Source organism: Anabrus simplex, chromosome 7 (assembly GCF_040414725.1).
Source record: "Anabrus simplex isolate iqAnaSimp1 chromosome 7, ASM4041472v1, whole genome shotgun sequence".
Lineage (NCBI taxonomy): Eukaryota > Metazoa > Arthropoda > Insecta > Orthoptera > Tettigoniidae > Anabrus > Anabrus simplex.
This window is the reverse complement of record NC_090271.1, coordinates 150,647,362-150,665,334: the sequence shown is the minus strand read 5'-3', so window position 1 is coordinate 150,665,334 and position 17,973 is coordinate 150,647,362. Positions and strand designations below refer to the sequence as shown.

General features: G+C 40.1%; 1 protein-coding gene across 1 annotated transcript in view; it reads left to right on the top strand.

Annotated features, from left to right (window-relative positions):
- LOC136877743 (uncharacterized) overlaps window positions 1–17,973 on the top strand; it is a 56,838-nt gene that overhangs the window by 12,207 nt on the left and 26,658 nt on the right. The window contains exon 3 of the mRNA XM_067151951.2: window positions 1,157–1,347. Coding sequence (XP_067008052.2) covers window positions 1,157–1,347 — 191 coding nt within the window. The remainder of the gene's footprint in view (window positions 1–1,156; window positions 1,348–17,973) is intronic.

Below are 17,973 nucleotides of genomic sequence, written 5' to 3'. Positions count from 1 at the left end.
GGAAATATAGATTGCTTCCAAAAAAGGTCACATAAATACCAATGCAGAGATGGGAATCAAATCTGGGCCGGTTGGCTGAAAGACTGATGGGCGTAACTCTAGACAAAAACTGTATTTAAATACAGTAAAGAAAACCTTTTGAGGAACAACTTTGTTAAAATACCATAACGAAATAGGCACCATCAAGTAAAAAATTTCACAAAACAATGCAATTAGCTTGAAAATTATTTATCATCTATAGATAATACTGGGTGGGCAAAAGAAATCCTCTCCGAATATATTTTCAATAGGACTGACGCGGGACTGACGCAGGATTGACCCTTGTTAATGAATACCAAAAAAAAAAAAAAATGCCGGAAATGACCTCATCTGAAGAAATGAAAAACTGAGGATCCAAAAGCTCTGATTCCACTTCACTCATAAACCAGCGGCAAAACACTACACACGGAGGTTCGTCTGGACGCTTCCACAATAGTTAAATTGTAAGGATAAGAGTCGGGTCCTTTTTCATTAGGTTTCGACACGGCGACAACTTAATTCCCACTTGCAAAGATAAATGACGTTGACATTTCGTCTGACTTCGTTCCAGGCTTTCCTTCACTTGAGCATTTTTTTCTGGTGTTCGAAATCTTTTCGGTTAGTTACGATTTTCATTCGCTACAGAGCCCGTTTCACACCATTTTGCCACACGTTTCGCATTGCAGACTTTGCTGGAGATTTTCCCAAAACATTCCTAGTCTTAAACTCTTCCACAAAGAGTTCCGCACAGGTTTCCACGAATCGTACTTCGCAAAACACTCGACAACGAACACGCGCCCTTTTATCGTGAGCACCATTTTGTGTTGCATTCAACTGGTCACTGAACACGTCTGCTCCACTCACTCACTCACTCACTCACACGTAATGACACAGCAACGTACTCGGAACAGAGCATGTGGGAGATGCGCACGCACAGACATTTGACAGCAACCGATTGGTGGATCAAAATCAGGGTTTCCAGCATTTCCCTGTGATAGGCAATTCTCCTGTTCATTAGCAAGGGTCATTTCCCCGTCGGTATTATAAATATTTTACGGAACAGTTTATATTGCCCACCTGTATAAGAAAATGGCATAGAGTAGTATAGCAACATTAATAACTTACACGTGTGTTCTAGGGCGTCTATAGCGCGCTGGTGACGCGCTGGAAGAATTTCGACCCCGAGTCCTTCTCATCGTGGTTGCCGAAGAAACTGATAACCCTCGACTTCGACGGTGAGCTCTTTTACCGACGTCGGCGAGGTCCTGCCCTACAGAATATTTCTACCAAACCAGGCCCATGGTTACCGGAGGCAGCAGAACTCTTCAGGTAAGTAAAATGTCACCATGAACTAGTACACGATCAATCTCAATCAGTCCATTATTCATACCAAGGACGCAATCTACGTGGTCTTTTTATTTGTGAATTTTTGGAATCATTCATTATCCCAGATAAACACTTGAAAGATTTTATTAAACCTTAAAACATTTTACTTTTGTAATAATATAACTTGCATGGTATTCACCAGGGGCGTTACCATTCCTGCAGTACGAGTCACGTAAAACACTGTAAGAAACCATACGGATGCCTTTCGAGAACTTCAATGAAGTTAAGGTCGATCAAATATAAACGAGGTTTTCGTTCCTGAACAACAACAGTTGGTAGGACTGACCTCGCGCTTCTGCTATGCTTAGGTCGTGCTGTTAGATATTTACCGTCGTTTCCTCAGTAACGCTCACGATGTCGGAGCATCATATGAACACCTCCACTGCGCAACGAATAATTATAAAATTTCTTGCTCGTGAAGCAGTCACAGCGGCGGAAATTTGCGAGAGTTGACTGCGCAGTTCGGTGATTAAACGCGTGTGTTTGCCTGGCATAAAATGTTCAACGAAGGACGAGAATGTGTGGAAAATCAGCAACACGATTGCCGTCCTCGGACCAGCATTTCAGACGGAAACATTCATGCGCTTAAAGACATTATTGACGACGATTGACGGGCGACAGTATCAGAAATTGCAGAACAAGTCGGAATCAGTTATGGGAGCTGTCGAGGAATCATCACAAACGACCTACAGTTCCGTAAAGTGTGTAACAGATTGTTCCTTCGCCCCTTGACCGAAAATATGAAGTTGAGACGTTTGGAGGTCTGTCAGAGGCTTACAGCAAGGTTTGGAGAAGAAGGTGATGCATTTTTGAGTCGGATCGTCACCTGCGTCACGAAACACGGGTCCATCCAGGGTGCGAAATCAGAAAGAAGTGGTGGTGGTGGGGGGGGAGAAGGAACATAGGGCTTAACTACTAGGGTTTATTTCAGGCAGTATCCGGCGGGGGAGGGGGTATAACATTTCCCTATATTTAATTACCCCCTCCCCCATAAAAATGTAAATTTGTCGTATCCTATGGACGGGACAGGCTGGGGACCCCCGGGGTTCGAAAACAACAATAACAAGCAATTAATACAATATGTATAAATATACATAAATGTACCCCCTTCTCAATGAAGGGAACTTCTCATCTCTACTACACATCAAAAAGTTAACTAAGGAGTCTTTGGTTCCCTTCTTTTTTGGATTGTCTGTTACAGTCAATACTTATCTTCCGGAAGCGATGTCTTCTTTCTCCTCGCTTGCTTCGCACTCGAGCGTCTTTAGCACTTCACGTCTCACCAACCCGTCAAGGAATTGCAGTTCCCTTAAAAGTTCTCAACCTGTCTTGCGGGCCACTTTCCTATACGAAGGTACTCTTCCCTGTAGTAGGCTGCCTTTACCTTCCCGTACTGAAGCTCTTGGACTAGCGTCAGACTAACTTCGTTGAATACTGTGACTTAGTAGTCCTCCTAAGTTCTTCCCTTCGAAATGACGCAGTTACTCTTCTCAATAGGCTCTCAATAGCCTGAGTCCCAATGAAGTCAGTCTTTTATTCCTAGTCTTCCTTTGCTACTTAGTTAGGCAGACCCTCTCCGTGGTATCCCAAAACCAACTCCCTGCGACTACGTCTGACAAGCTTCCGTGTCCTCTCTCGGGCCGACTCTCGTGAATTCTTTTGACCATCCTCCCGGCCTTCTCTGCCGACCGTCGCTCGTAAATTATTTTGACCAACCTACCTAATTCGCCCTCTACACCTCCTTAAATAACCTCTTATTTTCTAGAACCAACTATTTGATAATCGACTTTGTCCTGCTCGTGATTCTGAGTTGGCCTTTCCTGATTGGCTGGCCAGTTCCCTCACCAAGGAAGGATGTCACCACAAGCATATTCTAGAAGTCTTGAGAACATGGATATTTTTCCATTGCCTACGTGCGTCTTTGGAGCTCCCAACTTCTGATCTTAGAATATTTACGTGTCGGTAATCAGCTGGTATAAACAGCTATGATGTTTCCTAATATTTCGCCATACCTCGGCTTACTCTAAGCCATCCGTGAACTGCATTGCCTTTTCAGGTTTTCGTATATATATTAAATCATTCTCCCCTTACTTTTTCTTATTGAACTGAACACTGAACACCGAACACTTTCACTTCACTGATCATACATTTCACTATGACACCGTTGTAATTTCTGTTGTTAAGCTTTTCTTTCTTAAACCTACTACCCTTTCTCTTACATCTGTCTTGTACTAGGAGGGCACAGTTCGAGCCTAGTTCGAACCGTTCGCTCTTCTGTACGTGGGTGGCGGATCGCGCCATTTTGGAAACACAACAAATTGTAGATCATTGAATGTTGTTGTTATAACGAGAATGATAAACATTAGAACGTTATTCCAATCAGCTGAGAAGTATATAAGAGACTGTAGCTTTCTGAAGAAAGGCCATACGAGGCGCGATTTGTCCTGATTTATTGCTTTATTAGTGGAACCTTCCTTCACCATGGTTAAGTGTTGACTGAACAAATTTTTCGGTTTGTACACTGCTTAAGTGAATATTGTCCTATTGGCTACCTATCGGAAACACACCCTAACCAAGAAGAACACGAGTGGTGTAAGCTCGAGCTACTTAGAGCAATGAAAAAGAAGGAGAGATCCAAGTAATTTACATTTTTGCCCTGGTTTCAGATGGACTTGTCGGAGGGAAACATGCCAGGTCCGGATTGCCACTGCTGCGTTGTTTTATTGCTGAAGGTCTGGCAGTCATTCGAATTATTACTGATGTTCTTATGAAAATATGTACAGTAATTTCAGTAATAAATTACATGTTTTCTACATTTTACTCATTATTTTAAAATGAAAGGATTCCCACGGGCAATTTTAGTAGGGGATAACCTTTAAGATAAAATCGTTGGTGGAGGGGAGCGTGAAATCACTCCCTTTACCCCCGCGATTTTGCACCCTGGGTCCACCACTACACTCCCGAATCCAGGGAAAGGGGAGGCAGCACCAGTGAAGGCCAAAACTCGACTGTCAGCTGACAAGTTTCTTGCAACCGTTTTTCCGATCGACAAGGCATTTTGCTGATTGATATTTTTGCATGAGCGACAGACAATCAATGCTTCTTACTACTGCGAGCTGTTGAACAAGGCGAGGGTTGCATATCGCCGCAAAAGACGAGACCAAACGATTCGACAGGTCATCTTTCTCCACTACAATGCGTGGCCCCATTCTGCAGCTCTAACTGCCTCCAGGCTGCAGGAAATGTACTGGGCTAGACTTGATCATCCTCCTTACAGCCCGGACTTACCGCCCTAGGTTTTCTATTTGTTCGGAACTCTTAAAGAATCTCTAGGAGGGCAACGATTTGAAGACGATGAGAATGTGGAAGACTTCGTTCACAACTGGCAGGTGTCACGACCCTGTTCTTTTTACGATTAGGGCATAAAAAAGCTGCCCATACGCTGGGACAAATGCATTTCCAAAACAAGAAACTGGGTAGAAAAATAAATTGTAATTGCGTTGTGTTTTTCAATAAATGAAGTTAAATAAACAATAAAATCCCGTTTATATGTGATCCCCTTCCAATTCGTTAATTAGTTTCTTTTCGTTAGGTATATATTTATACTGAGCAGAATACAATCCTTCCATCCTGACCTATAGTTAAGTATCCGTCACGAGACGCTACAATCATTGCAGAGATGATGTATGTGACAGGTATGTGACATATGGAAATTTCAGTTTCAACAAATTATTTCTGCTCCATTTGCATATCCTTTGGTGTTTCGACACGACAGGGTTTTGATTCCATGTGTTCATGCTGAGGTTTTCTCCATATTAGTAATTACGGTCAGTCTGAATTCACTCACGAACTGTTGATTATGAATTATATCACCTGGATGGAGACACTGGTGATGTCAAAGGAATTGATCTCTCTCTTGTGTACAAAGTGGATCAAACAAGTCCAGTGGAAGCGATTGGTAATTCTGGTTAATTACCCACAATAAATCTGTGGTCAGTAATGAAGTGATTCTGTTGTTTGTCGAGTTCCCTGTAATGTATTTAATACGCGCATTCTCATACTCCTTCACGTGAATAATTTATCACTTCCATATTATTATCTTATTTATCGGTTGTAACAAGTGAGATTTATTTAACGTAATGTATGTCACAAAGTATCACAAACTAATCCGAACAAATGTGTACAATCACTAACTGTATTTGCACGTCCTCTTTTAAGTTGCTAATATAGTCTACTGCAGCTGGGCTTGCCTCCAGAAAATCACTGTAGTTGCCACTGTAGGAACTGAAACTACATTCCTTGACGATGTGGCGGATGGTTTCATAGCAAGAACCACAGCTGCGCTTTGGAAAAGGAAGTTTCCCCCATTTGAAAAGATCAGCTCATCTAGGCTGGTTCATTCTTGTCATGTTAAGGGTAAGCTATGTCTTTCGAGGCAAACTGAAACCACCTGGCGCCGGGCTGAGTAGCTCGGAGGATAGAGTGCTGGCCTTCTGAGCCCAAATTGGCAGGTTTGATCCTGGCTCACTCCGGTGGCATTTCAACGTGCTCAAAATTCAGGCACATCGGCATCTCCGAAAACCGTGAAAGTAGTTAATGAGATGTAGAGACCAGTAACATCACGTTGTTACTACAAACAACTTAGCTTGACTGCAATCCAGGATAAGTTATGCCACTGGGACGGAGATTTTTCAGTCCGGTCGACTGATATATTTCTTGATTGTAGTCTATTGATTTCTGCTATGGTGATATCCTCATATGGATAGGAAGATGAACATTGGTATCAATCTTCTTGTACTCCTTGACTAAGCCATATTTCCTTCAGAGATCATCCGGAGGAATGTAGCTCAGGATTGGTAAACAACAAGTTTGAGTTGGCCTGTTAACACGCGCAACATATTGCCTTTAATACTGCACAGTAATGCACAGCTGATAATATTATACCTCAAACCGGTGGTACTTCAAGCGCTCATATGAACAGTCAAAACAAACCAGTAGCACTGTGGCCTTGATCTGCCAAGACCATTGCCCAGCTACATGTCCTTTGCAGGTACTGGTGTGTTACGTGGACAGCGTAAGGACGTTCTAAGCCATGTTGTTAGGCTAAATTGATTGAGTCTGCTGCCAATATTGACAGACACCTCTTGTTAGTCTTACAAGGCTGAATGGACCCCGATCTACCCCTCACCCCGGAATTTAATTCTCTGGAATGCCGGGGAGTCAAAATGGATCGTCAGAGTAAGAGAGACGTGGACTAACATCTCCAAAAATGTATGAAATCATTAAGAACGATTGGATCTGTTTATGAAGTATGTACCTTGGGCAATGACAACTGCACGTGGTTCATTTTCTTAAAACTAGCCTCGTCCAAGTAGCCACCACGCTAGATTACCAGGCACCAAAATCCATGCATCACCTGAAATAATTGTGCAAATATTGTGTTAGATATTTTGTAACTATAATTTATCAAGAATTCAAACATTATATTCAGTCTCAGTGTTTACAATTAAACTATTTCCTTTCCTTTGAAGTACATTCTTTTGAACTAATTTTAAGAAGAGACTGACTGAAATTCAAACGATCTCATTAATAATATGAAAAATCCAAACAGCGAAATGATGAAGGAAACACAAACAGCAATGTTTAAGGAATTAAAAATGCAGTAACATCTGAGGTAGGGTTGCCAAGTTTTTGAAATGCCAATAAGGGACAGGTCATGTCGATAAGACACAACGACATTTGCTCAAGAAAACACTGAAACACAATTTACCGTAACATAATAAATTTTTAAACACAAACTTAGATACAATATTTTTCTGTTTCATTTCCTAGATACAAATTTTAAAACCAGTATTTTTCTTCACTTTAGCCTTTTTTTCAATAAATCGGAATCTCCCTTAATCAGGTCATGAAATTTCTGACAACTATGGTCAACATTTAATGAGACTTTAATTTCGGACTTAAACAGAGTTCCTGAACATCTATGCTGTTCATCATTCCATTTGTTTTTAAGAAGTCGAAAACCACTTTCAACATATGCATTCGAACCAAGTATACTTAGAATATAAGATACCAACGTTGGTATACTTGGAACAGCATCTAACGTAATTTTCGAGAAAGAATTCACCTATTTTCAGTTCACATTACAATTCTGATCCCTTACAGGTTAGGCGATACCTGTATACAAACTTGAATTCCTGCATCCTTGCGAAATTTGTGTCGTTTTAGTCCTTATATTCTTTGAGGTGTTTTTATCTGGACAGAGAACAAAGGAACTGAAGTGTATACTGTATGGTTTCTTATATGGTGGTGGCTTCATATAAGCTGGATTTTTGAGGATGGGTTATCAGGAGAATAACGGATTCCACCATGGAGAGTAACAGATACAGATGGAAACTACTGTAAAGTGACGATGCTTATATTAATTTTCTAATCAACTTAAGATAAGGGGTGTGGAAATAAACGAGACTACGGAGCCCGTTACAAGTTCAGGATTATGGAGGCACATAAGTAATCCAATGGGGCTAACACACTAAACGCTGAAGTAAAGAACCATATTTAAAGAACATGTATTATTATTATTATTATTATTATTATTATTATTATTATTATTATTATTATTATTATTATTATTATTATTTCTTTCTTTCCTTCTTTATTAATCCGTTTGCCGTCCTGGGTTGGTTTTTCCGTCGGACTCAGCGAGGGATCCCACCTCTACCGCCTCAAGCGGAGTGTCTTGGAACGTGAGACTTTGTGTTGGGGGATATAACTGGGAAGGAGGACCAGTATCTCGCCGAGGCGGCCTCACCTACTATGCTGAACATCGTCGTCCTTTTGAGAGATGGGAACTTTGGAAGGGATCGACAAGAAAGAGGGAAGGATGTGGCCTTCAGTTAGTTACCATCCCTGCATTTGTCTGGAGGAGAAGTGGGAAACCACAGAAAACCTATTCGAGGATGACTGAAGTGAGAATCGAACTACCCTCTACTCAGTTGACCTCCCGAGGCTGAGTGGACCCCGTTCCAGTTCTTGTGCCACTTTTCAAATTTCATGGCAGAGCTAGTGATCGAACCCGTTCCTCTGGGGATGGCAGCTAATCACACTAACCACTACGCCACAGAGGTGGAATATAATATAATATAATATAATATAATATAATATAATATAATATAATATAATATAATATAATATAATATAATATAATATAATATAATTATTGAAGAGAGGATTAAATTTGTAATTATTGGACTTTCCATGCCATGTGTATCAAATTTGGCTTTGCCAATTCTCCTTATGAATCAGGAGCAGTAAATTCTGAACTCACGGTAATCACACACACAACCATAGCATATATTTCAACCCCTGTTATGTATACACTTGTTGCATGGAGAAATGAAACTCACGCGTGCTCGCTATTGTCCATTATGATCCATTACTAGCACAAACAATAACATTATGACAATATTGTATAGGTACATACTGCATATCGTTTCATTTTACAAAATTTAATGTTAGCAAGCACGAGATACGTTGTTCTACACAACTGAGCACACATCAATCGTACAACACATACAACTGGGTGGTATTAATCACAGTTATGGATGGCTGTCCATGGCTTGAGTGATAAGTCAGTCCCAGGCTCACACAAAATTCAAAACTGTGTTACTGAAGAAGACATAAACCCCGGGCTCTTTCGACAGTTATGCGAATTTCTCCGATAAGAACATGATCCTGGTTTATTCCCGGCTCATGTCTTGCTATTTCAGCTTGCAGGAACTACAGTATATTGTCTGGTTCCTTGGATGATTGGTCAGCGTAGTTGCCTTCAGTTTAGAAGGCCATGCTTTCGATTTCTGGCTGGGCTGGGGATTTTAACCACATCTGGTTCATTCCTCTAGCTGGGGGTGGGGGTAGGGGTGGGGGGCGGGGGCGGGGGCGGGGATGAATGCCGGTGATCGTCTCAATACACATTTACATACATCACATTGCTCTACAAACCACCACAGAAACAGGCAACAGTGAATACATTCCTCCATACAGGGTGGCGCTAGGTAAGGCTTCCAGGCGTTAAACGGGGCTGAATAGACACAAAGCGTGGACCTAAGTAATTGTAAATATTGCTTACAAGGGGAGGCCGCCACGAGGTTTTCTAGAAAAGTGTTCAAATTTTTAGGTTTTTCTCTTCATTAAAATATTTTAGCCCCGTTCGAGCGTTTTTGCCAATAGGCCCTACTGTTCAAACTTTAAAGTTTAAAATCTATTCTCAAAGTTTTGTAGTCTTATTCCCGCAGATAATTCCCCACTTATCTCCGTGGAGCAGTCACTAACGCATTAGAATTGGGAAATGAGGTTTCCGAGTTCGAATCTGGCCTCAATTTTTTAAATTAGTGAACATCTGCTTTTTGCGTGAAGTAATGAGGTCAAAGTGTTATTCCTGCTCTGCACCAGCGTTTATTAAATGTGTTCGTTGTCGCGAAATGCTTTGTTTACAATGCTTCCATGAAAAATACCACCCAAATAAGTATAATAATGAGTCAAGGTCAAGCGGTTCATTGTCAAGACGAGAAGTGAAAATGTAACGAATATTGCAAATAATTCAAACAATAACGTAAACATGTATTAATATTGTAAACAGAGAAAAGGACAACAAATAATAAAGTATTGATACAATCTAAAAAATTAAATAGTGTTCCAAAAACATAAAAGAAAACACTGGGAAGAAAGGAAAAGAAAAGGAAGAAATCGGGAGATGCAGAATGAACTATCAAGAAGACCATGAAGAAGAAGAGGACTAAATACAGTACGCCCATGGCATATAGACATAGAATCGTGACCAAAATCGTTCACACAAAATAGCAAATTCAGTGTTTATTGAAACGATTTTCATTATCCTACGAATAGACCTCAATCAATCAATCAATCAATCAATCAATCAATCAATCAATCAATCAATCAATCAATCAATCAATCAATCAATCAATCAATCAATCAATCAATCAATCAATCAATCAATCAATCAATCAATCAATCAAGTTTTACGTGACCAGAGCCACGAAACTCCAGTATTGCGAAGTGTTTGATATGGGTTAACCTATGACCACCATGAAGAAAGCGGACGGTTTATTTTATGTGCGACGAGGGTAAAATGCCTTTTGATAGCCAAAATGTGACAGGAACCGTCACACTCTACACAAACAATATTTTTTAAACATTTACTTTAAAACAAATAATGGTTCAATGATGTAAATGACAACGTTTCAGTTTTCTAAGGGTCATTTCCACCGTATCCACTCAGAACACTTATCATAATTTTAAATTTAACTCTGAATATTTGTTATGGCCTCTTCTAAATCTCCACAGGTCTTTTTGATGTGTTGCTAGCGGCTTAACGTTGCGTTAATGCAATGCAAACATGTCATGTTTTCTGTAAAGCAGGAGTGGGGAAGGACTAGCGCTGGAAAGGAAGTGCCCATAGCTTGAATATAAAGGGACAGTCCCAGCATTTTTCTTGGTCTTGAACTGGGAAATCACGGAAAATCATCTTCAGGTCTGCCGACGCTGGAGTTCGAACCCACCATAAAAGTTCATAACTTTGCGAAACGTACCATACCCAAGTGAAAGTTGTCATTCAACATGCGTCAGAGACGCCAGGATCAGTGAAATGACTCATACTAACGACGAAACTGGGAAAATTTGGCCATCAATTTTCAAATTTTTCTCCTTCGTCCATATTTATTTATTTATTTATTTATTAATGTCTTTCTGTACATGGCGGGGCTCAGGCTATGAAGCCTGCTATTATGCCAAACCATATAATTATCCACCTGCATAAACATAATATACTGAACATTATAACTACTTAAAAAATAAGTTAATTATAATTTAAAGTTAATGTGAAATGTAATTTGTATGAAATGTAAAGCATCATAAAAATCATTTTAACATTTTAAAATTAATTTATAATATTTACTATTATTAAAGCTATATCTCGAAAAATATAAACTATAATGTTTCTAACCTTACATTGTCATTTTATACATTTAACTTAATAATCTAAAATTTAAGGGTACTTCTAAGAGTAAATCAATCTGAGTGTAGGTAAAATTTCCAGCACATTCTTCTGAATAGCTTTAGGTTGCTTATGTCTCTAATTTCAGCCGGTAGAGAATTCCAGGAACGTATGGTCCCCGGTACAAATGACTTGTTATACGTACTACTGTGATGAGTGGGGATGGACAGCAGGGTTTGTACTGATGACCTTGAGGGTGTTCTGCCTGAGGGAGAGAGGTAGTTGAAATCTATTCTCAGATAATGTGGTTTACCTGTTCGCAGTATTTTGTGAAGAAGAGAAACAGCATGGTATTTACGTCTATCACATAATCTTAACCAGGACAGCTGATGGAGGAATGGGCTGATGTGGGAATGGAGCGGAACATTTAGAATGAATCGAATGCAGGCATTATTAGTCCTTGAATGAGCAGTTTCCTGGTTTTGACAGGTAGAAAATCTCTCAGTTTGTACAGTGAGTGTAATGAACCGAATACACGTTGACAAATTTTTGTTACGTGCTCTGACCAACTTAAATACTTATCAAAAATTATTCCAAGGTTCTTAACAGAGTCTTTCAGTGCTATAGGTGTTTCACTGATCTTGGCAACCGGTATGTTGATGCTTTCTAACTTGGCATGCGCTTTTCTAGATCCTATTATGATGGCTTGCGATTTTAATGGGTTTACTTTCAGGCAGTGGCTACTAGTCCATTCGTTAATGTTAAATAAGTCTTCGTTTAATTTCATGGTTGCTTCTTGTATGTCATTCGGCTTGGTATGAATAAACAATTGGATATCGTCAGCGTATAAGTGATATTTACAGTTCGTCAGTTGTTCTGATAGGTCATTCATGTATAGGGAGAACAGAAGTGGTGATAACACCCCACCCTGTGCCACCCCCATCTCAGTATTTCGCCATCTAGACACATTGTCTCCCACTGACACACATTGTTTACGTCCACTGAGATAGGAACGTACACAGCATAATACATTATTAGAAAATTTCATCATTTCTAATTTAGCTAGTAAAATGTCTTTATCTACGCAATCAAATGCCTTTGTAAGGTCGAGAAGAATAAGAATTGTCATTTGTCCGTTATCCATTGCTAGCTGAATGTCGTTAGTTACTTTTACTAATGCTGTGCTGGTACTGTAGTTCGATCTAAACCCTGATTGATATCTGTCGAGTAAGTTATGATGTAAGAGATAGGCTGTCATTTGTTTGTGTACTAGTTTCTCCAGTACTTTTCCTAGTACAGGGAGAATACTAATAGGGCGGTAATCGTCAAGGGTTGTGGGGGTACTGTTTTTCTGCAAGGGCCGGATGATGGCATTTTTCCAGTTCCCAGGAAAGATTCCCGTCATAAGAGAGGTGTTAATAATATGCGTTATTGTAGGAAGAATGATGTCTAGAATTCTTCTTAAAAGGGACAGGTTTATTCCATCGTGTCCAGTAGACTTTGATTTTAATTAAGGAGACAATTTTCTAATTTTGATAAAAATCTTTCAGGGCACCCATTCTGTTGTTAAGAACAGAACATGTGGTAACTCAAATTCCTATTCGAGAGGAACATGATATTTTATTTCAAAAATCCCATTACATGAGCAAGGATTCGAACCACAAACCCTTAGTGGGAGGGAGTGGGGGAAGCAACAATGATTCAGAAGGGATTTCCTTGGGGAGTTACACTCCAGTTATGCTCGAAGATTTCATGCTGGTAGCTGAGTTTGTGTTCATTTCAAAATGTCAAAAGTGGTAACCGCACGTGCCAAGTTTGACATTTAACACTGTGTTTTAAGGTTTTCCGACTCCGTGGATGAATAGTCAGGGTTGAGGCATTCGATTCCAATGCGTTCGATTTTCGGCCGAGTCAGGGATTTTTAAACACGTATGATAATTCCTCTCACTCAAGGACTGGAGGTTTTGTCTTAATATTCTCCTTCTCGTACAGGCACAACACATGAACCACCGCAGTAACATACAACAGTGAATTCATCCCTCCACATAATGTAGACGAGCCCTTTACCATTCTTCCATCACCGAAAACACTTGATGTGTTAGTGCGACGTTAAACAAGTAACCACAGTTCGTCCTTCAAACCCCGCCATTGTCTGAGATAATCCTTCGAGGGAGCAGAAGGAGCTGTATTTTAACATTGAAAGTGGTCAAAATGAGGATGAAGATTCGTCGTAAAATAGCTCGTGGTTGAGGTAAAACTGAGACGGATAAGTCACATGGTCAACTGACCACTACCAGCTGATAGATTAGGAGTAGCATGAAAACCACGTATAAAATGATAGGGTGACTGCCAAAATTAACTTTCTTATGCGTGGCAGAACAGCACAAGTGATAATGTTCGCGACTAGCAACTAGGGCAGGTACAGTACATTAGGCCCTACATTTAAAATTCTCGTTGGCTTAATACATCAGTGTACGATATGAACCGTGTTATTCATAGCACACAACCGTCCGCATGCTACAATTCCGAGCGGAAGAATAACGTTTACGTACCCAACAATCGACACCGGCTCGAATCAAAGCTATGACGGCACTACTCCGCGCATACTGTCATTACATTCAATGTTAAAAAACCAGCATAAATACTGATTTCATTTCTGAAATGTGCACTACCTCAGCCACCAGCATGGAAACTTTGAACGAAATGAAAGTGTAACACCTCAACCATTTCCCTTTCCCCTGGCCAAATACCCGGCCCCTAACCAAGGCGGGCGCGCTTCGAATCCACGTCAATGCAAGTATTTTGAAATGAAAAGTCACATCCCTCAAGGTTATCAGCACGATCCTTACTGCCCCTATCCAGTCATCACAGCAGTTCGTACAAAGCATTTGTACATGGGACTATACGTTCCTCGAATTCTATCTCGGAGGAAACTATAGAGATTAGTAATCTGAAGCTATTCAGAAGAATGCGCTGGAAGTTGTAACCCCATTGAACATAAAGAAGCTATGGCACATCTTCAAATGTTATATTATTATATAGGTATTGTAACCGTTCAATACCATGCTGATAGACATGTCATGAGACCCAGCAAGTCATATATGCCGTTTTCCGCGTCATTCTACGATATATTTGGTTGTAATAAGCATTTTATGCCCGCTCTAGCTCGAAGGGTGAAGCTCTAATTGCGCGTACCGAGGAAGAAAGCTCTCAGTACAGCGAAACCTTAAAATTACGCTCTCTAGCGTGCAAGCGAGAAGGAAACTGCACGCCACACTCAGGTACTGCCTATGTCAGGAAGCGGAGTTAACTTTACAGGGTTTTAACTTGAGAACCGGATATTCTCAACGATTCCCCTGCATATTCATGAATACCAAATCACAAATTCCGAGCGTCAAGTGATGATAATAATAATAATAACAACATTTCGAGACAAGCCTTAGAAATTTACAACTAAGAACTAATTGAAATCAGCATAATTTACAATATTTGTTAATGTAAGAAAAGGTGTTACTTAATGAGCGCAGTACTAATGACGCACATTACACGGATAGGCGTAATGGGATCTATCTGTCGGGAGCGCTTATCTTGACACAAATATCAGAGTCCGAAGCCTCAAGCACTTCGCGCGCTGAGATCCAAGGTAAAGCTTGTGAGATTACCAGAAATTCAGCGATGTGAAAAGAGGAAGTCAAGATCTGCAAAATGAATATTTATACGACCCTGAGGGATCATTTTTTTGCTCTTTGGGCGGAGCTTACCCTCTCCCTAGTTGACGACCCGTATTTCATATCTAAAGATACCAGGACAACCCTTAGTTACCTCATTCGTCCAGTATCCAGTGTTACTCATTACTATCCAGTGTTAATCAGTGTTGCTCTACATCGTATTGGACGGAAGTCTACTCTTCGTTAAGCCGATACACGTTCCTAATACAATCCTATTTTTCTTGTATGAAATAATCATTGTGGTGGGTAGATTTATGTGGTTCTAATCCCAATATATATTAAGGGAATGCAGACAGGTAATACCAGTAACGGCTCACATGGACATGTTTCAATGAACGAGTAATATTCCAGTAATCGTCACGACGTTGTGAGTTATTGACTATAGATTACCAATAATTATTGTACCGGGATTAAGGCATGTGCAGTGTAGGAGACAATAATCCTAACAAGTAAAAGTCGTTAGACTAGCCAGGATGTGCTCCATAAATCAACAATTGACGCTCACGTAGGAACAAATAAAACCAATAACTATGTCGCTTTATAACGTACGGGAATTGAGTAGTAATCTTCAGGGACTGCAACCGCTACTTGGGTAGTTCATTCGGGTCTATGAGTGGGTCTATCAATTTTATGTTTTTCAAAGAGATATAAACAGAGCTTCAATAACCAATTCCCCATTGTATCCACACGTGTGTGAGTGCTCGTCAAACCCAGGATTCTCTCTACCAGAACGCGCCGGTGTGCCTGCGTTACGCCAGTCAAGGACCACGCAGAATTTCCAAGAGTAGGAGATTGCAGATCAAGACACCATGGATTCAACCCCGAAGAAGTTGAACCTAGGAATATCTGCTAACGAGGTGTCAGTAATGGAGATCTAAATCCATTTTGGTATCCTCAAACGACAGCAGGGTTACACACGGCAAATGATAAGTACATTCCATGATATTCATAAGCAATAAAATCAGAGGTGTCGCATTAATGTGTAAAACATATCTTTGTAAATATAATTTTTCAGCATGCACTTTTGATATTTGTGATAACGTGTAGGTGACGCAATATGCGTGTATCAATGGGGTAAAGTATTTTACTAGTTTGATATCTTTTTGTCTTCCGTGATCATGGGTTAATCACGTCCGGCCCCGCGGTGTAGGGGGCAACGCATCCGCCTGTCACCTGATGGCGCCGGGTTCGATTCCCGGCCGGGTCAAGGGGTTTTTAATTGAAAATGATTAATATCCCTGGCCTGGGGACTGGGTGTTTGTGTCGTCCTTACCGTTCCTTTCCTCACATTCAACACTCTATACTTCCGCAATTCCAATTACACGCAGGTTCACATCATATGGTGCAGGTAGGGGCAGAGGATCTCTGTAGGTCGACGCCCCGAACAAATAGCAAAAAAAATGGGTTAATCACAAATTTGTTCCGTGGATTTTTGCATGAATTAGTGTCTAAGGCCCCATAGTGGGATGTGTTTGAGTGAAGCATTCGTAAGGGTGGAGTTGATAATTCAGAGGACTTCATAATACGTTCCAAGTCAACTAGCTGAGATGGGTCTTCTTCTCAATTTTTCAAATATATATTATTCAAATGTTTCACGACTTTAATGCATGTGTACAGCCACCTCATTTTTAATCTTAAGGATGCTGACAACTAGAAGGAGGAAATATGATTTCTAGGTGTGAACAATGATCTAGATAGTTACGCGAGTGAGCGTCATGTTAAGTAACTACCTGTCGCTTTAGGATCTTCTCAACGTGTAATAACGTGGACTTGAGGTACACCTGTGTGAAATGGAGGGTGAAACTGTCTATGTGTAACTGTTTAAGATGGCAGACTAAGGATATGATAATAATAATAATAATAATAATAATAATAATAATAATAATAATAATAATCATGAAGTAAACCAATACTGAATATGGTCGAAGCATTGAGATGAAATGATACTTGAAGGTAGCCATAAAATATTATTTGCGTGAATAAGAGGGAATTGAACTGAGAATTACGTATTTATATCTGGGTGCGAGTGAAAAGTATTCTCCCAGCTGACAAAGGCAGGCTTTCTTAGAGAGAGGTTTATGGCCTTCAGAGTATAGGACAGGGGATAAAGCGCCCGGGCCTCCGAGTCTGGTCCGTTATGTCTGTCAAAATGCCCGCAAGAGTCACATAAGAATATTTCCGTCATTTTTGCACTGTATTGAATATTCATTTGCCAATACCTTATTACTATCAATGTTGCATGTTTCATGATCCGATTGTTGACGTAATCCTCCAACTTTATATTCAAATGAGATCGTAGTAGGGATTTCAGGTAACACATCGAAATCAAATTAACATTGTTCAATACCCCGTTGGTATCGATGTCCTTGGATCGACACCAGGAGACCTGATAGGGGTCACAGTTTCAGAAGGCATTAACGTGTGTATATTATATCTAGTGTTGACGTACTTACAGATTATTGCTTCATTCTTACATGTGTTTATATTTATGTGTTATATCAGTGTACGGTATGATGATTTAGAGGATACCAACGTCGTGTGTCCGCTTTGTAAAATATTGAAATAAGGTATTGCCCCGGTGAAATACGTATATGCGATAGTGTAATATAAAATTAATGTGAAAGAGTAGATTTTATTAGCGACAAGCGACGACATGATTTTCATAATTGGGTAAATATGTGGAACTGCATTTCATAAAATATCCTAATCCTACGACATTGTAAGATAAAATTGTTTTTCTTACGATAATGCCATCCTTTTCATATAATTTTTGTGTTGTTAGATAATAATATAGCGGATACCAGCGGGTGCCGATCTTAAGATAAAAAG